At 42.3% G+C, this 23,952-nt stretch overlaps 1 protein-coding gene across 2 annotated transcripts in view; it reads right to left on the minus strand.

The window, feature by feature from the left end:
• LOC116985943 overlaps window positions 1–23,952 on the minus strand; it is a 261,983-nt gene that overhangs the window by 156,878 nt on the left and 81,153 nt on the right. For both annotated transcript variants that reach the window (XM_033041073.1, XM_033041072.1), the window contains exons 53-71: window positions 22,479–22,606; window positions 21,475–21,630; window positions 20,548–20,735; window positions 19,128–19,216; window positions 17,440–17,573; window positions 16,435–16,559; window positions 12,339–12,516; window positions 10,690–10,902; window positions 9,399–9,569; window positions 9,124–9,261; window positions 8,521–8,570; window positions 7,987–8,107; window positions 7,760–7,842; window positions 6,194–6,323; window positions 4,902–5,092; window positions 3,500–3,587; window positions 2,371–2,491; window positions 1,362–1,540; window positions 15–161 (exon numbers count right to left, since the gene is read on the minus strand). In XM_033041073.1, the coding sequence (XP_032896964.1) occupies window positions 15–161; window positions 1,362–1,540; window positions 2,371–2,491; window positions 3,500–3,587; window positions 4,902–5,092; window positions 6,194–6,323; window positions 7,760–7,842; window positions 7,987–8,107; window positions 8,521–8,570; window positions 9,124–9,261; window positions 9,399–9,569; window positions 10,690–10,902; window positions 12,339–12,516; window positions 16,435–16,559; window positions 17,440–17,573; window positions 19,128–19,216; window positions 20,548–20,735; window positions 21,475–21,630; window positions 22,479–22,606 (2,630 nt within the window). The remainder of the gene's footprint in view (window positions 1–14; window positions 162–1,361; window positions 1,541–2,370; window positions 2,492–3,499; window positions 3,588–4,901; window positions 5,093–6,193; window positions 6,324–7,759; window positions 7,843–7,986; window positions 8,108–8,520; window positions 8,571–9,123; window positions 9,262–9,398; window positions 9,570–10,689; window positions 10,903–12,338; window positions 12,517–16,434; window positions 16,560–17,439; window positions 17,574–19,127; window positions 19,217–20,547; window positions 20,736–21,474; window positions 21,631–22,478; window positions 22,607–23,952) is intronic.

A 23,952-nucleotide genomic window follows, 5' to 3' on the forward strand; every position in this document is an offset into this window, starting at 1 on the left:
GCTGGTGTCAGTACCGTTATGCTTTCCTGCTCTCGCCTCAATAATGCAGAAAGTGTCTCCACTCGAGTGATATTCCAGCTGTTGATTTCTGTTACATTGAACACGATGGAGATGTTGCCCAACAGTTGTAGCTGGTTTTCTGGGAGGCCACTGGAATAAATCTGTATGGAAATATCAACAACGTTAGCCTTCATTTTACTTGTTAAGATTCTGCTGCAAATTCTGCTTTAGTTTGAAATGCCGAGCTACAATGTGATTCCACTTCTCTTCATTGCACCTTGAAGAACATACAATGTGGTTCCCCCCCCCCCGGAAAGATTTGGAACAGATACGCCAGCAAGTTTCACATGACTCCCTGTCAAACCCTCATGGTGCAGCGATGATGGGAGAACCTTGGAACTGAGCAAGTTCTGTATTGTTGGAGGTGCTGAATTTTGGACAGAACATTAAATTGAAGCCTTTCCTGCCTGTTCCAATTTGGTTAAAATCCCATTATTTACATTGGAGATACAGTGCAGAAACCGGCCCATCGGCCCACCACGTCACAAGCATTATCCTACACACACTAGGGACAATTTACAATTTTGACCGAACCCAATTAACATCCAAACTTGCACATCTTGGAGTGTGGGAGGAAACCGGAGCTATCAGAGAAAACCCATGCGGTCATGGAGAGAACATACAAATTCTGTACAGACAGCACCCGTAGTCAGGATTAAATCCGGATCTGTGGCGTTGTAAGGCAGCAACTCAGACCAACCCCTATTGACTCTATTTGACAAAGAATAAATGGCAGTACCAAGTTCCAGGACAATTTGTATTCAGGGTGAAAATCATTGACACGATCTACATGGTTTTTATCTCCTTTTATTAGGGATATCTTCTATTTGATGATCATAAGACCAAATGACATAGGAGCAGAATTAGGCCATTGTCCATCGAGTCTACTCCATCATTCATTCAGCTGATTTATTTGTGATATCTTCTATCACAAAGTGGCAGGGGCAGCATGGTGGTGCATTGGTAGAGTTGCTGCCTTACAGCGCTTTCAGTGACCCAGGTTCGATCCTGACTATGGGTGCTGTCTGTACGGAGTTTGCATGTTGTCCCCGTGACCTGCGTGGGTTTTCTCCGAGATATTCGGTTTCCTCTCACAATCCAAAGACGTACAGGTTTGCAGGGTAGTTGGCATTGTATAAATGTATACATTGTCCCCAGTGTGTGTAGGGCAGAGTTAATATGCGGGGATCTCTGGTCGGCGCGGACTCGGTGGGCCGAAGGGCCTGTTTCCGCGCTGTATCTCTGAACTAATCTAACTTAGTGTGTGATTCTTCCTCTGTCCTTACACGGAGATTACATACCTGTAGAAGTCTCATTTTCAGCATTTTCAGCTGAGTTTGACCAAAGGCAAGAGATCCCAGTTGGAGAACATTATCTTTCAGCACAGCATCACTCAAACAAAGGTCCAACTGGGCTGCATTGTAGATTGCAGGCGTCAGGTCATTGATGTCCTCAGGAGCTATCACTCCCACTGTACAAGCTGCAAATACAAACCTCTGTTAGTTGATGGAGATGCAGGAAAGGCAGATTAACGTTGTGGGTTAAGGGGTTTTCAGATGTGAGAGAGGGGGTTAAAAAGACGTGATGGTAACGATATGGGTTCAATACATAACTACAGATGTAGGAAGAGATAATCTATTGAAAGGATCATTAAATGACCTGATACACCATCCACTACCCAACATTCATTGCCTCTATCTCCGGCACACCGTAACTGCCCAGTGCACCCTGACAACATGCATGAAGAAACAAGCCACGGTTCTTTAGTCCGCACCTCCCAACCTTCACCACCAAGCAAGGTGAGGGCAACAGGCATATGGGAACCTCAACCCATGTGAATACCCCTCCTAGCTGCACCCTCCCCAGCCAGGATATATGTAACTGTCCTTCATCACTGCTGGATCTGAAAGCTGCAACTCCGTATCCAACATTACCCGTAACATTACCCTTGAGGGCGGCACGTTTATGCAGCAGCAGTGTTGCTGCCTCACAGCGCAAGAGACCCAGTTCGATCCTCACTACGGGTGTCCGTACATTCTCCCCGTGATCTGTGTGGATTAACATTGGGAGCTTCGGTTTCCTCCCACACTCCAAAGACGTGCAGGTTTATAGGTGAATTGTAGAATTGTAGAATTAGTAAAATTGTAATTTGTCCCTGGTGTGTGTAGGATAGTGTTAGTGTGCGGGGATCGTTGGTCAGTGCGGACTCGGTGGGCCTTTGTTTGTAGATTATCAACCCAGGAACACATTAATACACCACGCTTCCCCAACACACCAATTATTCAACACATGCTTATACTGATGACATACTTGCAGTATTGTTCGACCTTCCTCCTAACTTGAGCTGTTCAATAAATCTCAACACTTCTTCACGAGGTTGTGATTTTTTGATTTCCTTGATAAATCTTGGCAGAGCTGCATCAAGGGTTGGCTGCATGGGGGAAGGAGAAAAGTTGAAGGATGACGTTAAACACATTGTTAATTATACATCTCTGCCTGGAACAGCACCAGTGAGAAAATATCCTGCATGAATGAAAACAGTTGGCATTTTGGTATCAATCCCTCTCCTTAACAATCCAACATCAGTCTGAACCTCAATTGAAGTGCTGCCAAAGTCTTGGGGCAAGGCGGAACTAGGAGTGAGCTGGCGACGTCGGACATGAGGAACAAGGGCCCGTAGGAGGGTGAACCGCAGTAATGCCTCCAGCGCCTTCAAGGTCGACTGCGAGAGGCACTCCCGGGACACAAAGATGGCCGGACAAGTAGAGGAGAGGGACGTCGGTTCGCGGGAACTGCTCCAGCACATTGAGCCCTTGGGCCAACTGGACTTTGGAAATGGTGCCATAACATGGCGGTGCCTGCGTGTGTCATATATGCAAAAATAATTTCACTGTGCAGTTGCAAACGTGATAAATAAAGCACCATTGAAACATTGAAATATGTTGGAACAGGAGGATTACAAATACGAGCAGCACAGCATCTCACCATCCCAACTTGGAAATGGACCAAGCTGAACTTCACCAAACCGTGATGATAGAGAACACGGAGCAGAGGCCCAGGACACGGGCTGAACTGCTGGTGGGAGCTGACAGAGGATCACCAGGGTGCTGGAACCAGATCTAAGTTGAAGACTCGGGGCGGGGAAAGAGGATGAGATGGGAGGATAATGGGGTGTTGGTCTTGTGATGGTGGAGGTAGGGGTGGGGAGGGCAAGGCAGGCACGGCCAATGTGGTCAAAGGGAAGAGAAAGCCCCTAAATGAGATTTCAGTCACAACGAGAGGGTTGGCAGCACATAATGAACCAACGTCACCATGGATTCTTCAGTCATTCCTATGTTCAAGTTTAACTCTACATTCTATTAGTCTAAACAAGGAATTCAAAGAAGTACAATTTCTCCAACTTGTCAACTTGAATGAAATTTGTGTCGCTAAAGCGTACCCTGTCGATTTCACTCCATGTGTCAGTCAAGGCCAAACAAAGATTTCCAATGCTTTGTATCGTAGACGAGGACCAGGATGAAGGAACACTGCAGACAAATGAAAATATCTCAGAGTTAATGAAGCACTGCTGTAAGTGGTAGCATAGTAATACAAACATTCGTGCTCTCAAGGTTCAACAGGAACATATCTAAGACCACACAGTGGCGCATCTAGTAGAGTCGCTGCCTCACAGCACCAGAGACCCAGGTTCAATCCTGATCTTGGGTGCTGTCAGGGTGGAGTTTGCACCCGTGTTCAGGTGTTCCTCCTTTCTCCCCATATCCACAATGGCATGAGATTTGGCAGGTTAATTGGTGACTGTAAATTATCCCCAGTGTGCAAAATCTGGTGGGGGAATTAATAGCAATATGCAGAAAATAAAGTGGGATTAGAATAGATGAATGCAGATGGGTGCATAGAGACCATGGACCAAAGGGCCTTTTTCCACTTCTCTATCTGTCTCTACTCTGCAATGAAAATCCTTTCAAGATACACCCATGAGATTTAGTTACTAATCTGAGTGAGTTTGATCTCCAAAATTAAAAACACTAAAAATCTCTCTCTGTAAATGATTCCCAAATAATCAATTAGTCTGCAATAGACCCAGCCGCAGGGTAAGGATGTTCATCACACAGGAATGTTTTGGGCAAGCATATGTTGACCATGGATTTTGTTATAGAGTAATACGGCATGGAAACAGGCCCTTCAGCCCAACTTGCCCACACCAACCAACATGTTCCAATTACACAAGTCCCACCTACCTGCCTTTGGCCCATATCCCTCTAAACGGTCCTATCCATGTACCTGTCTAATTGCTTCTTAAACGATAGTCCCTGCCTCAACGTCTTCATCCGGCAGCTCGTTCCATACATTCTTTGCATGAAAAAGTTACCCCTCAAGTTCCTATTAAGCCTTTCCCCCCTTCACCTTGAACCTATGGCCTCCGGTTCTCAATTTCCACACTCTGGGCAAGAGACACTGTGCATCCACCCAATCTATTCCTCTCATGATTTTATACACCTCTATCAGATCACCCCTCATTCTTCTATGCTCCAGGGAATAGCCTGCTAGTCCCAGCCTGCTCAACCTCTCCCTATAGCTCAGACAGTGCAGTATTGGCAACATCCTTGGTAATCCTCTCTGCACCCTTTCCATCTTCACAACATCTTTCCTATAACATGGTGCCTAGAGGAGCATGTATCAGGAATTAAAGTGTTGTTATTTCAAGTCACCTGCTTCCACTGGATTGTAGATAGAGTCTGTACGTTCTTCTTAGAAAGTCCTTTATGACGTAGTGAAACATCAACTACGGAGACTTTTGATGTGATCTGTATTGTAAAGGATGAGCATTTCACACTCACCCATATCTGCTTTTTCCATTTCTGAGGAGAACTTCAATTGCAATCTTCTGATCTTCTTGATAGGTGCCACATTTTTTTAATTCGTCCAGAATAGTTATATCAGATGCCAGGATTGCATATCCATCAAGTTCACAGACCAATCGACCGAATGTGGTCACACTCTCCTTCGTCAGCTTGTTGCCAGTAATTCCCTGGATTTTTGTCAAATGGTTAACATTAATTCTGCAGCATTTCACTGTGATGCAACTCAGTTAAAACTTTCCCATTGTTAAGATCGCTCTTGTTGTGTAGACTAACAACGCCACAATATATCAGCATATCAAGTACATGTTACATTTTTAGACACAAAAAGCTAGAGTAACTCAGCGGGTCAGGCAGCATCTCTGGAGAAAAGGAATAGGTGACGTTTCGGGTTGAGATCCTTCTTCAGACTCGACCCGTAACTTCACCTATTTCCTTTGGTTTAAACCAGCACCTGTAGTTCCTTCTGCACAGGTAACATTTTTAGCTGGTTATCAATTTAACATCAACTGTGGGTTTCAGCTTCAGCTAAATGGATCTCAAATTATTCGCACACTGGTGAACACAACGGTGTTTAAAAATGCTCATGACTTTAAACGGGTGGTTGTTCCCAGACCAGATTCTACTAACAATTCCTTCAACATGCAACCTCTGCTACTTGCCTTTCCAAAAGGTCTTGGAGTTTTACTGAATATTATTGATCAGACTGAATATTAATTATCATTATTGATAATTTGGGAATGCTGGTGTTCACCTTCACCCAGACACGCTGCATAAACATGAAAAGAAAGTAGGTATGGGACGTAACAGTCATCAACAATTGGGACTGGCATCTGACAACTGAATAATCAACAATTCATTGAATGTACTGAAGCGTTAGCTCTTCTGAATCATCCGACCACAATCAGAGAGCAGTGCTGAACTACTATCGACCTCTTTGATGACCCTCGGACTTTCCTCAATCGAACGTTTGCTGGCTTTATCTTGCACTAAATGTTATTCCCATAAAGGGCTCAATTGTAATCATGTATTGTCTTTCTGCTGACAGGTTAGCACACAGCAAAAGCTTTTCACTGTACCTCGGTACACGTGACAATAAACTAAATTGAACAGACCTGATAAACCTCCTCACTTACACCCAGTGCAATTATTGACAAAGTGTCAGGGTTGTACATTTAATATCAATTCAAACCGTGCGATCACATGGAGGTGTGCCAAGATAACGGGTTCATCAACCCCAGGTTTGCATCTGCTTAACACTTCATCCTTACCAGGCAGGTCTTGGCATCACTCAGAATACGTTGCTTTCTTGCTGATACTTTCCGTAAGGTATTAACGTTCGATTTCCCAACTAACTTGAAGAACTCCCGGCAGTTGAACCGAGTCCTGAAGTATTGATAACTATGAAGCAAAACAGAAAATACACCAGATATTATTATTGATATGAAGAGTTATTCTTTCTTCTCTCTGCTCCCGTCTGGCAGAAGGTGCAGGAGTTTGAAAGTGCACAGGAACAGCTTCTTCCCCTCAGTTATCAGGTGTCTGAACCATCCTTCCATAAGCTGGGGTAATGTTTGATTCACCTCTTCCCTATTGTGTCCATTTAGTCTCCCTTGGTACAACTGGACAGTAACAGTGCAACAAAAGTCTGGACCACACTACATTAAAGTCCAAGGTTATTCTTTGTCCATCTGTCCCTCAGATATCCAACGGGTCCTCACAGTACTGACTAACCCATGCACTGATCTTATGGCCGATTCCCCGATCACCGTCAGCCTTCTTTCTCCATTTGTTCAATTATCGTGACCCGCTGAACAGTCAATGGGCCCAAACCTCCAAACCCCTGCTCCCGGCACAATGCCTCTGACAAGCCATCCAACGGCCTTGCTGCCCAAGGCTCTGGTCTTCTGATGGCTCACCCTCTTAATCTGCCCCACACCATGTCCCCATTGGGACACTGTCCCCCACATTGACTCAGTCCTGTGAACATGAGACCCAAGATCATACCTCACACCCATTGGGAAGCACCACCATTTCTACCTCATCCTTTCCAGATATAATTTAGTGTGAATCTCTGAGATTTCCATTTCCCACACAACCTCTGTGCTTGGTCACTGAGGACAACTATCACAGTGAGGAATAAACACGTTGCTTTGAGTCCATGTGCTCACGTTATGTTTCTATGAAACTTATAACAGCAAGCACCCTGGTTTAAAACAGATCCGGGGAATTCAACAAATAACTTGTGGCGGCAAAGTGGCGCAGTAGACTTTCTGCCTTAGAGAGCCAGGGACCCAGGTTCGATCCTGACTATGGGCGCTGTTTGTACAGAGTATGTACGTTTTCCCTGCGACCTGCATGGGTTTTCTGCGAGATCTTTGTTTTCCCGATCTAATTTTCTAATTAGTTTAATTAATTAATGTGCAACGTTCGGCAAAGACGAGTTATGACATCCTTCTCAATTATGTTTCATCTAAATCTGTGGAAAATTTCATGTAGTTTGGTGACTTGGGTCACAAAAACTGATTTCTAGACACATTTTTGATGCTCGGCCCACAGCCTACTATGGGCGCTGTTTGTACGGAGTATGTACGTTTTCCCCGCGACCTGCATGCGTTTTCTGCGAGATCTTTGTTTTCCTCCCATACTACAAAGACGTACAGGTTTGTAGGTTAATTGGTTCGGTATAAATGTAAATTGTCCCTCGTGTGCGTAGCATAGTGTTAACGTGCGGGGATCGTTGGTCGGAGCAGACTCGGTGGGTCGAAGGACCTCTTTCTGTGCTGTATCTCTAAACTAAACTAAACTGAGAAAACTGTTCCAAGGAAACAACATACTTGAACAGCAGAACATCCGCAGGTAAGGCATCCAATGTGACATCAGTTTTTGCAGAAGTGAGCCTTCCAGCCATACACTCAAGCTGAAACGACAGACAACAACGTCACGTTGGGAACTGAAGCATGGAGACACTTTTATTAGTTATTTTCCTCTCAACATCCCACTGTAGTTTTACTTCAGTAGTAGGTTAACTGGACGTTTCTGACAATTCTTTAAATGTTCTCACCTGACTTTCATCCAGCACAACCTCTTTATCCTTCACTGCTTGAACGAGCTTCAGGAACACTGGGAATGGGAGGGTTTTCGTTGCACCACAACTAAAGCCTCTGAGGACAGCTTGTGAATATCTGGAACAGGTTGTGGCAATATTAATATCTAAACAGTCCACTTTTGTCATCACTTTAAAACCTTCAATCACAACCTCCACACCACTGCAATCCCAAACGATGTTAACATCTCAGGTTGTGATTTTAGACGTTGTCACAGCACGGGACAGAATATTCAGCTGGTGAACAACTCTGGAAAAATCAACAAGTGTCCTTCATTCACAGCAATTTAATTACTGATGTAAATTGGCCATAACACAAATCATTGGCTGCATTAGAAACTACACGAGAAAGCTCAAACTCAACTCAATTGCACGAATGACGCATCAACACTCAAGCTAAATAGACGGACGTCAATGTCACATTAGGAACTGAGCATTGGGAACACTGATTTAGGCATCAAAAACAGAGGAAATTAAAAGAGCATTGCTTACGTCTCAAAATTGTTGTTGGATTTGACCACAGCTTGAAAGAAAACGGCAGCCTATGGAAGAAAAGGATTTGAATTAATAACTAACGTAACAGGGTTATGGAGTGTTCATACACTCACCACTCACACAACATAAATGGGACAATATTCCTGACATCTAACATACAATGACATGAGCAGGGGACTTTCATAAATTCATCGATTATAGGAGCAGAATTAAACGATTTGGTCCTTCAAGTCTACTCCACCATTCAATCATGGCTGATCTATCTTTCCCTCTCAACCCCATTCTCCTGCCTACTCCCCATAATGCCCGACACCCATATATATCAAGAATCTATCAATCTCCGCCTTAAAAATACGCAATGACTTGGCCTCCACAGCCGTCTGTGGTAATAAATTCCACAGATTCACCACCCTCTGACTAAAGAAATTACCACTCGTCTCCATTCTAAAGGCAAATTCTTTTATTCTGAGGCTATGGTCTCTGGTACTAGGCTGTCCCACTGGTGGAAACATCCTCTCCACATCTACTCTATCAAGGCCTTTCACTGTGATCTTCCTCATTACAGCCGTCGTCTCTGCTGTAAACAACCAGATCATCTACCTGACTGGGAGCCCACTGTTTATTGTTGACATTGATGACGCTTAAGTTGGTGGTTAACAGCACAGATGGAATCTCTTGGACGAGACCAGATGGGATTTTCCTCACAGTGGCGGCTGGGTTGTTGACGTTCCTCAGCACCTGATTTACAACAAAATAGGATAGAATTTACTGGAAGGCGAGAACAGGTATCAGACTACAGCATTAATGTTGATAACATCTAGACAGCCCGTGAGAAACAGATCACATTTTGTACCCCTGACAATCACATTGCTCACCTGCAGAACACAGATCGTCTGTATAGATTGTGGTGCTGTTTGAATGTCCTGCACAAACCTCGTGTTTGAGATTACATTGATTAATATCTCGGGATTAATACGTCGGAACACATTGCTGGGAATACCGGCAATCAGGCTTCCCAGACCCAGCAGTCTATCCGTGTCATTGACCTGGTTAAAAAGTGAAAGACAAATGTCACAAATTGGCCAGGCTATCAAGAATTCATTTTCAAGACTTGTGGCATAATATTGTGATTACCTCCCCCATTCCCCATATCAGAGAATATGTCGTGAGAAATGACTGAAAATATTGGCACTGCATACACCATTGTACATTTGCAGAATAATTTACCTTCTGCATGGGTCTTTATGGTAGGCTGCTCTGGAAGGACAGATCCCATGGGATTCAAGGAAAGGTGGCTGAATGGATAGAAAATTGGCATCATGGACAGAAACAGAGGGTGATGGTGGAAGGTTGCTTTTTGGACTGGAGGTCTGTGACTAGTGGTGTGCCTCGGGGTTTGGTGCATCCATTTCCATGATTTGGATGAGAACATACGTGACATGGTTAGGAAGTTCACAGATGAAACAAAAATGGGTGGTATTATCACGAGTGAAGGTGGTTGTCAAAAATTGCAGCAGGATCTTGATGGGTTGGATAGATGGGCTGAGGAATGGTTGATGGAATTTAATACAGAGAAATGTGAGGTGTTGCTTTCTCGAAGCACTAACATGGGCAGAACCTACACAGTGAATGGTAGTGATCTGGAGAGTGTTGTAGAGTAGAGGGATCTAGTAGTACAGATACATATTTCATTGAAAGCGGCATCACAGTTAGATAGGGTGGTCAAAAAGACTTTTGGCACGTTGGCCTTCATCACTCAGAGTATTGAGTAGAAAAGTTAGGAGGTAATGTTGCAGTTGTCTAAGACATTGGTGAGGCCACATTTAGAGTATTGTGTTTATTTTGGGGACCACGTTATAGGAAAGATGTTGTCAAGCTGGAAAGGGTACAGAGAAGATTTACCACTGTATGAAAAGGTGTGATCCTAGGGATGTACAACACACAGAGTCAGACTGCTGTTCTGCATGAATTCAGCTAACCAGACTTCCAGCTGCACTCTATCATTCCACAGTCAGTAACTTTACATACAGCTCTTTGAAGATTCTTTGCTCAGATATAGATATTAACCTTGTACTTTAAGCACCAGAGGCTCTTGAGATATGATAGGCATTCATTTCATTTACCTTGTTACTAATTGATTCATTACTGATTTATTCATTAACTCACCTGAAAACCGCCTTGTAGTAGCTTGTTTACGATGGAATTAGCCTGGCCAATGTTCCAGCCTGTGACGTTGCTCAGGATTGGCAGGGCTTGCTCCAGAGTGTTCCCATCAATATTGTCAACCTGTGACAGCGACAGTCCGACTGCAGTTTGCTCCAAAATGTTCAAAGTGCTGACTGAAAAGTTGTCGATTTTGCTCACTAAAACTACCGCCAACTGAAAGAACCACAACGGAGCATTACTATTTACATTTTTCCATCAAATATTTCACTTGAACTAGAGGGTAGAAGCATGGAACTCTACAGGTAGGTGCTGGTTAATCCACAAGAGGACTTAAAGTTAGACACAAAAAGCTGGAGTAACTCAGCGGGACAGGCAGCATCTCCGGAGAAAAGAAATGGGTGACATTTCGGGTCGAGACCCTTCTTCAGACTCAAAATGTTGTAGTAACTCTGCAGTTCAGGGAGAATCAGGTCGAAAAGAGTCAAGTCATGTCAAGTCAATTTTATTTCTATAGCACATTTAAAAACAACTCTCGTTGACCAAAGTGCTTTACATCAGTGCAGGTGCTAACGTGCTACATACAGTGGTACATAGATCTAACAATACATACATAAATATGTACATACAGCGCTCCCTCAGGGGACCTCAAGAAAAGCTTGTGAGTAGAAATAGGTTTTAAGTCTAGACTTAATGGAGTCGATGGAGGGGGCAGTTCTGATAAGAGGGATGCTGTTCCAGTCTAGGTGCTGCAACCGCAAAAGCGCGGTCGCCTCTGAGCTTATACCTGGACCGCAGGATAGTCAGTAGCCCCAAGTCGGCTGACCCAAGAGGGACTTGGGAGTGCTGGTGCAGGATTCTCATAAAGTTAATCTGCAAGTCTAATCAGTAGTAAAGAAAGCAAACTCAATGGTTGCATTTATTTGAAGAGGGGTTGTATGCAAAAACAGGAATGTTGACTATCTATAAGGCACTGGTCAGGCCACATTGGGCCCCATATCTGAGAAAAGATGTGCTGGCTCTGGAGAATGATCCCAGGAATGAGTAGGTTAACCTATGATGAGTGTTTGTCAGCACTGGGCCAGGAGTTTAGAAGAATGAGGGGGGACCTCATTAAAATGCACAGAATAGTGAAAGGCTTGGATAGAGTTGATCCGGAGAGAATGTTTCCACTAATGGGAGAGTGTAGGACTGGAGGTCATGGTCTCAGAATTAAAGGTTGATCTTTTAGGAAGGAGATGAGGAGAAATGTCTTTAGTCAGGGGGTGGTGAATCTGTGGAAGTCAGTAGATGTTTTTAAGGCAGAGATAGATAGATTCTTGATTAGTACAGGTGTCAGAGGTTATGGGGAGAAGGCATGAGAATGGGTTTAGGAGGGAGAGATAGATCAGCTATGATTGAATGGGGGAGTAGACTTGTTGTGCCGAATGGCCTAATTCTACTCCTATCTATTATGACCCAAACTCGGAGATCGTGGAAAGGTGGCATTTCAGTTCGAGGATCTCAACCCAAAATGTAATGGTCGGAAAGGTCTCGACCCGAAACATCACCTGTCCTCATTCTCCACAGTTGCTGCCCAACCCGTTGAGTTACTCCGGCACTTTGTGTCCTCGCATGAGCTAGGAACGTTTTGCCGTGACTAGTTTTTTTACCTTCAGTTGTTCATCTGTTGGCTCTTCAGGAGGTGATGCTCCATCGGTAGATGAGTTGCTTGGCACATTAAGCCCACATACTTTGTTTATCCTTCTGACTAAAGTCAACGTTTGTTGCACAGTCAGATTCTGAAGCAGGTTAGTTTTGCCAATGAAGCACAGCAGAGAGTTTGGTAGACTGGAAAAGAATTAGCATTAATCAAGGTTAGCATTAGTACGCATTTCAGTACTCCAGCTCTCGGCATCTTGCAGCCACAGTGAAGTCCGTTACTAAAATGGAATATTTCATTCTGTCGTATAATTTGGTGCATAATTTCATGTACAATGAAATCATTAAATTCTGAGAATATTATAAATGTCTTTAAAATCCATAAAGACTTAGTAAGTTGTGTCAGAGCAAAAAGTGAGGTTCATAAAGATACAGAGGATCTATATCTCTGTGTTTCTGGGTGAGGGTGGGAGGGGTGGAGGAGATTGCCACGCAAGATGGCAATCAGTAAACAGGATTATTCGGTGAACTTTTGTAACTTTGTCGGTGCCAAAACATGGTGACACTTGTGCACTTGAGGTCAGCTACATGATTTTACTGGGTTGTATGCAAAACAAAAGTATTTCACTGTACACGTGATAATAAAGTATAATTGAATAAAGTATCATTGAAAGTGTCATTGAATCAAGTATGTCATCCAAATTATGGATCTTATTTACCTTGACTGATCAATTGTTTAAGTCTCCAAAACTTTTATTCATTATCACCAATTAAATTAAGACAGACTTCTACTAATTTACTTCTACTTCTACAAGTGAAACAAACACATACTGGATCACATGCTTACAAAATAACGCCAATAATCAAATTCTACTCCCAAATCACATCATACCAAAAGATCAATTCCAAAGTCTACTCCCAAAATATTTACATTATTGCAAACTATCAATTATACATTATTGTAAAATATCAATCACAAAACTGTTCCATCGCATTATATTAATCAAAATCTAATCATATTGTGCTACTAAATTTCATTATAACCAAATTCAAGGCGTAATAAAGTGTTCACCAACTTACCCTTGAACATGAATCCATTAAGTTCCCAACCCCTCTTCCATAGAAAGCATGGTTCTCCCTGATTTGCCTTTGAAAATCCTGGACATCAGATATCCCATTTCCCCCCTCATTTGATAACATCCACAAATTTGACACTAACAATGGTGCACATTTGGCACAGGATTCAATGTATAACATAATATATACGACAATCCATTCTACAATTCCCAAAGGTCACTTTGTATGTGAGAGCTACTAATGTTGGAAAGCACACAAAATGTTTACAATCATGTACAAATTTATTTTGTTGTTGCAACAGGAGAAGCTGATCACAAGTCGACGTTAGCCGATACATTCAAGTAACCAAGACGCAGTCCCCAGAAATCATGCATTTAATGAAGCCATTTTGCGGTGAGTTCTTTGTTCTCACTGGAGAGAGGCATGCATCATGATCCGTAATGCAACATGATCCGTAACAAGTAACCGTCAAAATGAGTAAGTTCATGCACCGACCTCCAGAACAAGAACGCAAAAGCAGTGGGTGAGCAAAGCAAGAAGTTTCGGAGAGCTTATCCATTAGAAGCTTACAGCTGTTAACTTCACATTAAATGATGAGAGAACAGGAAAACAAATTGCAATTAAAATATATGCAGTTTTCAAATTAACATAACACATGTAATCATGTGAGCCGATTATTACATATGCAATATATTTTAGTTGTACACATGTGTAGAATACAAATGTTATCCTTCTATCGAAAGCTTTTACAAGGAACAGCGTAACAGATACAGGTGAAAGAATCAGAAACATGTCTTAACCCATCGATACATTACAGATTATTAGAACAGCAATAGCTTTTTAAAAAGTACAACCCCATTCCATAGAAGCAGAGTTAGACACAAACCACAACCCAAACAACTGCATAAGCAATCGAAATATTTGTCTCCATTAGAGAAGTAAAGAAAGGCAACAGTTAGTTTATGTTCATGTCATAGGTGCAGAATTAGGCTATTCGGTCCATCAAGTCTACTCCACCATTCAATCATGGCTAATCTACCTTTCCGTCTTCACCCAATTCTCCTACCTTCTCCCCATAACCCCTGACACCCGTACTAATTAAAAATCTATCTATCTCCAATGACGGCCTCCACAGCCTTCAGTGACAATGATTTCCACAGATTCACCACCTTCTAACTAAAGAAATTTCTCCTCATCTCCTTAGGAACGTCCATTTATTCTGAGGCTATGACCTCTGGTCCTAGACTCTCCCAACAGCAGAAACATCCTCTCCACATGCACTCTATCCAGCCCTTTCACTATTTGGTAAATTTCAATGAGGTCCCCCCTTATCCTTCTAAATTTAGGAATCCACGTTACACCAGCTGTTAGTACAGATTGGATCAAATAGAAGGGTAAAAGATCAACTCTTATTTCCAGGCAATTTTAGGCCAACTCATAGCGTGATACAGTATGGAACAGGCCCTTCAGCCCAACTCGCCCATACCGGCCAACAATGTCCTAGCTACACTAGTCCCACTTGCCTGCGCTTGGTCCCTCCAAACCTGTCCTATCCATGTACCTGTCTAATTGTTTCTCAAACAATGGGATAGTCCCAGCCTCAACTACCTCCTCTGGCAGCTTGTTCCATACACTCACAACCCTTTCCTATTAAATCTTTTCCCCTTCACCTCAAACCCATGTCCTCTGGTCCTTGATTACCCTACTCTGGGCAAAAGACTCTACCTGTATCCACCTGATCTATTCCTCTCATTATTTTGTATACCACATAAAATCTCCCCTCATCCTCCTGCGCTCCATTGAATAGAGACCCAGCCTACTCAACCTCTCCCTATAGCTCATGCCCTCTAGCCCCACAGTCTCTATCTCCTTCAAGGGACTGTGGGGAATCAGTCTCCTCGAACACACTTAATATACTTTATTACCTTAAAAATTCAGTGATTGTTGACAGAAAAACTCTAAAATTAACCTGTGAATCTCGTTGGACCTCACGTGGTTCCATTACCAAGTGATAGACAAGTCATTCAATTTATTATATACACAATCAAGAAGTCACAAAGGTCACTAACAGACGTAATCCCAATCTATGACAACAAACAATCTGCTGGAGGAAATTCCCATGGGTTAAGCAGCATGTGTGTGGAGGGAAGGCATTGTTGACAATTAAGATGGAGATTCTGCAAGTCGGTTGCTAGGTCTCAAGCCAAAATGCCTTTGGTTCTTTTCTCCCCACAGAGGCAGCTCTAGACATTGAGTTCCTTCAGTAGATTGCTGCTCTGGATTGCTGCACCTGCAGTCTCATATGTCCCCATGGTGCCAATCTATTGTTGAGTGGAGTGAGATACACTGCTCTCCACAAGGCAGTGAAAGGCTCTAACTGAGGTACTGCTCAGGCAATTGGTCTGGACTCACGACATGTCTTTGGTTTCAATATATCAGGACTTATTGTCTGTCATTCCAGAGGGTAGGATTGGGAGGGGAAGGTGAGAGAATGTTTAGTTTAGTTTAGATATAGCAATGGGAATGAGCCTGTTCCCATGCTGTTTCTTCAAACTTAAATTAAACTAAACTAAGAGAAGTACCTGCATGTACATCAATGTGCATTTGTGTACACACAGGCCGATAAGCACTTCAGAAAAAGAGAAAATTCTAAAACAGAGAAGGGGAGAAGAAAGCTGATTTGGTTTTCCATGTCAGTCACTATCGGGAAGAAAATAGTTGGCCTCACTGAATCTAAATGGGATCAATTTCTAACTCAATGAACCATCCCCCTTCATTGAGCAAAATACCGTAAAACAACAACCAATACAAAGTCAAACAGAAGTACTTTCTAATACATGAATTACTTGAATTAAAAAATAATAGCTCATTTATTTTGATAAACTGTGAATTTCAAAGAAGAAAATCAAAAATATGATTTACAACAGTCCCAATTTTAGAATGCAGTTTATTTGGTTCAAATCCATAAATATAATGATTGACATTTTCCCTTTCACACATTATGAAAATATCAATTCACCGGACACATACCTTGCAGAATTAAAATTTGGATTGTTTTTAGCCAGGAAGTTAATATAGGCTGCCGCGACTTCATCCGTTAACGTCAATTTGTCCAGAAGTTGCAGGTTTTCTTCATTTGCTGCAAACTCTTGAAGCTGTACAAAGGTTGAGAGAAATTGGAAATATTTAGCTCCTTCAGTGAAATTTAAATTCACCTAGCTAACTTTGAGGAGATAAGTAGAAGGTTTACATGGGTCTGATATAAAATTGGCTCATTTTGGTTTCCAGTTATGTACTGGCATGGTGGCGCAGCAGTTGAGTTGCTGTCTTACAGCGCCAGAGCCCTGAGTTCGATCTCGACTCCGGTTGCTGTCTGTACAGAGTTTGTACATTCTCCACCGTGACCTGCCTGGGTTTTCTCCGGGATCTCCGGTTTCCTCCCACACTCCAAATACATACAGGCTTGTAGGTGAATTGGCTTAGTTTAATTGTAATCTGTCTCGAGTGTGTAGGATATTGCTAGTGTACAGGGTGATCGCTCCTCGCTGAGGACACGGTAGGCCGAAGGGCCTGTTTCCACGCTGTATCTCTATTCTAAACAAAACTATCCTGTCTCCCTTCAGCCTCTGATGCTCCAGTGCAAACAATCTATGTTTGTCCAACATTTCCATATAGCTAAGATAGACACAAAGTGCTGGAATAACTCAGCGGGTCAGGCAGCATCTCTGGAGAAAGAGGATGGGTGGCATTTCGGGTCGGGACCTTCTTCAGATTAGAGGTAGGGGATGGGGTGGGGGGAGGATTGTGAAGAGCTGAAGGTGAAAAGACAAAGACCAATCATGTCTGGTCAATTTAAATGCCTTGTCAATTTCAATGACCTCCGCAGTGTATTCTGGAAGAGACAGCCCGCTATGACTGAAATCCTTGAGGGTTTACGGTACATTCTTCTGTACTGAGGACATGTTTCCCACACAATCAAAAACATTTAAGTTAAGGTTCTTCTTTCCACTGACATGAATATGAAAAAGTACTTACCAAAGTCTCATTATCAGAAAATAATTGAAAATCAGAGACTGACGCTTGACTCAGATACTGTCCCAGATATTGAGAGAACCAAGCAGAGGACTTCAGGATGGGATCACTGGCATTATAGCATTTTGGCTTAGGACCTACAATGCAAAGTGAATAAAATACTGTAATGATAGAAAGATACTTAAAAAAATTAATCTACCTGATACCTCAACATAACTGTGCCCATCTGCCAGCCTGTTTATCTTTATAATACTAGCAAACAGTATTCTCTTTAATGTGCATTAAAGCAGCCAAGGTGGGAAATATTAATAATAGTTTGACAGCAGTCCAGATCTGCAGCAATCAGCTTCTCAATGTTGACTCAGGATAAGAAGTATTGACTGTAAAATGCTTTGTACATTAAATGTGCCAACTGCACTTTCAGAATGCATTCAAAGTGTTCAAAGAACATTCACATGTTTATAAATACATTTCATAGTGTTTAATTGTCATATGTATTGCCAACAGAGCATTGAAATTCTTAAAATAGACACAAAATGCTGTAGTAATTCAGTAGGTCAGGCAGCATCTCCGGAGGAAAGGAGTGGGTGAAGTTTCAGGTCGAGGCCCTTCTTCAGACTGAGAGTCAGGGGGAGAGGGGAAACTAGAGGGATGAAAAGGTACAGAGCAAATCAGTGACCCAGGAAGGGTGGAGCCCACAATGGTCCATTGTATGTGGTTTTGTGTCTATCTTTGGTATAAACTCAGCATCTGCAGTTCCCTCCGATACAATGAAAAATTTTCACAAAACTCTTTTTCTACTCTGAATGTTGATCTGATTGTAGATCACAACATGTAAAGTTGAAGTGAAGAGGATCAGAAAACACAGAACACAGAACATTATGGCTAAGGAAAAGGCCTTTCAGTCAATTATATCTGTGTTTCCTCTGCCTGCATGTGATCCTTACCCATCCACTCCCTACATATCCGCGTGCCTATCTAAAAGCTTCTTAAATGCCACTGTTGTATTGGCCTCCACCACTACCCCTGGCAGCCCATTCCAGGTACCCATTGCTCCCTGTGCAAAATAAAATTGCCCCACACAAAAGAGATACAAAATGCTGGCACAACTCAGCGGGTCAGGCAGCATCTCTGGAGAACATGCATAGGTGACGTTTAAAGTCAGGGCCCTTTTTCAGACTGAATTATGAACATCTGAACAATGTGTTTCAAAAATGCTTTGAGATTGGCACAGTAGAACAGCGGTAGAGTTGCTGCCAGGGATCCGGGTTCAATTCTGACCATGGGTGCTGTCTCTACGGAGTTTGTACACTCGCCCTGTGACCGTGTGAATTTTCTCTGGGTTTCCTCCCACATTCCAAAGATGAGCAGGTTTGCAGGTTAATAGGCTTCAGTAAAATTGTAAATTGTCCCGAATTTGTAGGATAGTGTTTGTGTACAGGGTGATCATTTTACGGCGCAGACTAGGTGGGCCAAAGGGTCTGTTTCCGAGCTGTTTCTATAAAATCTAAAGTCTATGTCTAACTAGGTCAGTGTGGCAGTTTATAAACCAATATAAACATCCAAACACCTGGCAAACCAAAATCTGTCTTCACAAAACAGAAATTACATTCTGAATCAACTCAAAGAGTCACTTCTCCACAGTAAATGCCTGAATAATAACAATTTTAGAATAAAAACCGTAACTCCACCTTGCAGCAGGTAAACTCTGATCCCATTGTAGATTTCAAGCCTTTTTTCTGAGTTGATCTTCAGGTATGGAACATTCAGTGCTTTTACACTAAGGATGGAATTTAATTTAAAAATTAGCATTTCATCTTCATATCAAATTTAATTGCAGTGAAGCTCACTTTAAAATGAAATCATAGAAATGGACATAAATGTAAAAATAAACACCTGAATCAATTATACCTGTCATTATTTCCCTTTGTTATTTCCTTTCCTCCTTGTTTCTTCATGTGCATGCTGACAAATATTCAGAAACTAAAACACTTATGTGCACACTCTGTATCTCTAAACTAAACCAAATACTCATATACACAGCACAAAATACTCTTGCATGCTCTCACGTATGGACAAATACACAGATATTCCTGTTTTACTGTATCTGTACACTGTGAAGGGCTTGATTGTAATTGTGCATGGTCTTACTGCTAATTGAATAGGGCACAAAGCTTTTCATTGTTCCTTGGTACAGGTGACAATAAACTAAACTAAACCAAACTAATGAACTCAGAGCCAAACTCAGACCAAGGAACGTACACTGCCAATCACACGTAGAACTGAAGTACTACTTATCTTGAACCTAACACAATAGCCTCAGATTTAAAAGACGCTGTTTTAGAAAGGAAGTGAGGAGGAGATTTGTTAGTCAGAGGGTAGTTAATCTGTGGAACTCATTGCCACACAGGGCCGTGGTGGCCAAGTCAGTGGATATTTTTAAGGCAGAGATAGATTCTTGATTTGTACAGGTGTCAAGGTTTATGGGGAGAAGGCAGGAAAATGGGATTCGGAGGCCGGGATTAGCCATGATTGAATGGCGGAGTAGACTTGATGAGCCGAATTGCCCATTTCTACTTCTATAACTTATGAACTTGGCTCACAAACCAGTGAAAGAAGGGCCACAATATTTTTCTCAGGTTAACCAAGAATGGGCAATAATTGTGAATTTGCCAGTGTGATCCATTTCTTCGTCATAAAAACGCATACAAATCAACATTGATTGCCATCACACATAGAATCAATCGGTAGACAGGAGTATTCAGTGAATTTTTGTAACTGTCGGCGGCAAAACATGGCGACACTTGCACACTGCCTAGGTGAGGTTTGTTATATGATTTTACGGGGTTGTATGCAAAACAAAGCATTTCGCTGTACCCAGATACATGTGACAATAAAGTATCATTGATCATAGCGTTTATAAACGCAAGCAATTGAAGGCATATGCTGGTAAATCTCTTCTGCATCCTCTCCAAAGCCTCCACATCCTTCCTGTAATGGGGTGACACAAAAAACCTGCTTCTATGTGTATTGTATTCTGATGGGTACTGAATTTGAGAGGAAATTGCCTGAAATTCTAAGTACTTTAGCTTAGTTTAGAAATGTACATACATGCTCCTGTACTGAAGGCACGGGACTTGCAGTGTTCTGTTGGAAACCAAGGAGCTCGAGGCGATAAATGGCAGATAGGGGGTTAGTCTGACATTAAGCCATTCATCCACCTCTGTATCGTTGAGTTCAGGGAGGGCTTCAGTAAACCAAATCCACACTCCCTCCATTACAGCAGCCAAAAGATCGCTCTGAAAAGAAAAAGGAAATAATGTTATTTTACAAATTAAATTCCACATTTCTGATCTCATAACATAAATTCCACTGCTTGCCTTGTGACATCTCTGTGGTAATTAGACTTGACAGTAAACATAACATTTATGAATAAAGCCAGCATTCTTTGATTTTGATTCACGATATGAAATTATAACATAATTCCCTGTGATATTGGTGAGTTCCCATATCTTGAGTTTCAAGGGATATGGGGAAAAAGCCGGAACGGGGTACTGATTTTGGATGATCAGCCATGATCATATTGAATGGCGATGCTTCCTCGAGGGGCCGAATGGCCAACTCTTGCACCTATTTTCTATTATATGTCTCTATGATTCACCTGTACAATTGTGAACCCACTATCACTATGGACAAATTACGGTTGCCAGTTGTAGATATGGCAATCTTGGACTATCTTTGATCAGACTTTCTTGGACTTTATCTTGCGCTAAATGTTGTTCAAGTTATTCCCTTTATCATGTATCTCTACACTGTGGATGGTTCGTTTACAATCACGTATTGTCTTTCCGCTGACTGGTTGGCACGCAACAAAACCTCGGTACGTGACAATTAAGCTAAACTCAACTAAACTCAAAAAGGTACCCCTCTGGTTCCTATTAAATCTCCCCCTCACCCCCCACCCCTCACCTTCAACCCATGTCCTCTGGCTACACCTTGCGATCTGAGAACTTGAAAAAGAAAACATTTGCAACTTACATCGTCTGTTGCATTGGAGAAACTTTCGAGAAACAGGGTTAGATTTTGGATGGGTTTAATCTTGAGCACCACCTTTGTTAAAGTATTAAAGTCATCACTGAATCCAGGTGAAGTCAGCAGGTCGACTAATTCACGTATATCAATACTATTCAACACCTGTAAAGAAACAAAGAGGGATTTTTTTTCCTTCTTGAATAGAATACATTTCTTCTTAAATAATATTACTGAATTACCTTCAATTACCTTCTATGAAAGAGAATTCCACAGGCTCATAATTTTCCTCAACTCGGTATTAAATAGTTTATGTTCTCTCCTCACACTCTACCCTCTAATTCTAGACTTCCCAATCATGGATACAAACTTCCTTCCTGCATCGAGCCTGCCCAGTACTGGCAGGAGTTTATAATTAGTTATTTCTTCACTTTTTGTTCACTTGATGGGACACCGGTGGAGTTGCTGCCTTACACCGCGAGAGACCCTGACTACGGATGCTATCTGTTCAGCCCCTGATCTGCGTGGGTTTTCTCTGGGTGCTCTGGTTTACTCCTACTCGTACATGTTTGTAGGTTAATTGGCTTTGTAAAATTGTCCCTAGTATGTGTACGATATGTTAGTGTGTGGGGATCGCAGGTCGGCGCAGACTCGCTTGAACAAAGGGCCTGTTTGCGCACTGTATCATTAAAAAATATATTCATTTTTCATTGTGGGTGCAGTGGTAGAGTTGCTGTCTTGTTGCGCCAGAGATCCGGATTAGATCCCTACGAAGGGTGCTGTCTGTAAGGAGTTTGTACGTTCTCACCGTGACCTGCGTGGATTTTTTCCGAGATCTTCGGTTTCCTCCCACACTCCAAAGACGTACGGGTTTGTAGATTAAGTGGCTTGTTAAATGTAAAATTTGTCCCTAGTGTGTAGGATAGTGCCAATGTGCAGGGATCGCTGGTCAGCGCGGACCCGAAGGGCCTGTTTCCTCACTGTATCTCAAAAGGAAATCTTTCACTTTTTACCTCAACTTCACGATCAGGAGGAACCAACGAAATCAGATCTCGCAGAGTTAAAAAGCTGATGTAGTTTTGGAGATAGAGCTTCAGGTAGAGAAGGAAATTGTAGTCTTCAAAACAATACTGAGGAAAAGCTGGAAAGCAACAAATATTAAATTACTGTTCAGTCATCCTATTCATTGAATAGATATATCAACTTGCATTAACATCTCAAAACTCAATCCTGCAATGGAGTAAGTGAATTAATTATTCAAGACTATAAACTGCAAATCTATGTACAAAGGTAAGTTAAGGGGGGCCCCATACCAACTTTGTGCAAGGTCACTCCAAACAAAATGTTATCATTCAGAAGACCTAGAAGAAGTGGGTCATAAGTTTATAAATTCATGTTATAGGAGCAGAATTACGCCATTCGGCCCATCAAGTCTACTCCGTCATTCAATCATGGCTGATCTATCTTTCCCTCTCTACCCCATTCTCCTGCCTTCTCCGCATAACCCCAGACACCCGTATTAATCAAGAATCTGTCATTCTCCGCCTTAAAAATAACCAATGACTTGGCCTCCACAGCCGTCTGTGGCAATGAATTCCACACATTCACCACCATGACTAAAAAAAAATCCTCATCTCCTTTCCAAAGGTATGTCCTTTTACTCTGAAGCTCTGGCCCTAGTCTCTCCCACTAGAGGAAACATCCTCTCCACATCCACTCTATCCAGGCCTTTCACTATTCAGTATGTTTCAATGAGGGGCTGGGGAGAGGGCCTGGGGTGGGGGTTATGTGTTGTGACTCTCACTCATCCTGGTGACTAGTCCTAAACATAGTTATCTGATGGCAGGTTCAGCCAGGACACTGGGGGCCAGGAAAGCTGAGGGGAGTGGTGAATACCAGTGCACCTAAATATACGTGGATGTGTTTGGAGTGGTGCAGAGGTGGCAACGTGGTATATGAGGCACAAGGACGATTACTGCACAGAATGCAGAATGATATTATTTAATTTATATGCATTTGATGCAATTTTGTACTCAAAATGGCAGTACAGGGTATCACAAGAAGACATGCGCTACATGTCCCAATTGTCTGGAAAACATGTTTCTAACATTGATTCGATAACACTGGATGTAGGTGCTCTTTGTGAATTACAGCAGGGCAGAGAGGAGCTGAAGAATGTTCTAACTTTATTGTCTTTCACTAATCTGCTGGCAGAAATAATTGTACTGTTTGATTCATCTCTACCCCATTGTGGACATTGGACTTTGTCTAACAGATTGATGCGTTACAACGCTGAGAACTATATTCAGCACCCTGTGTCTTCCCCCTTTGCTCTACCCGTTGCATTTGAGTTTAAACAGATCTCAGATCAGATTCAGATTCAGATTCAATCTTCATTGTCATTGTGCAGTGTACAGTACCGAGACAACGAAATGCAGTTAGCATCTCACCCAGAAGAGCGAACATGGAATAATGAACAGTAAAATA

Source organism: Amblyraja radiata, chromosome 22 (assembly GCF_010909765.2).
Source record: "Amblyraja radiata isolate CabotCenter1 chromosome 22, sAmbRad1.1.pri, whole genome shotgun sequence".
Lineage (NCBI taxonomy): Eukaryota > Metazoa > Chordata > Chondrichthyes > Rajiformes > Rajidae > Amblyraja > Amblyraja radiata.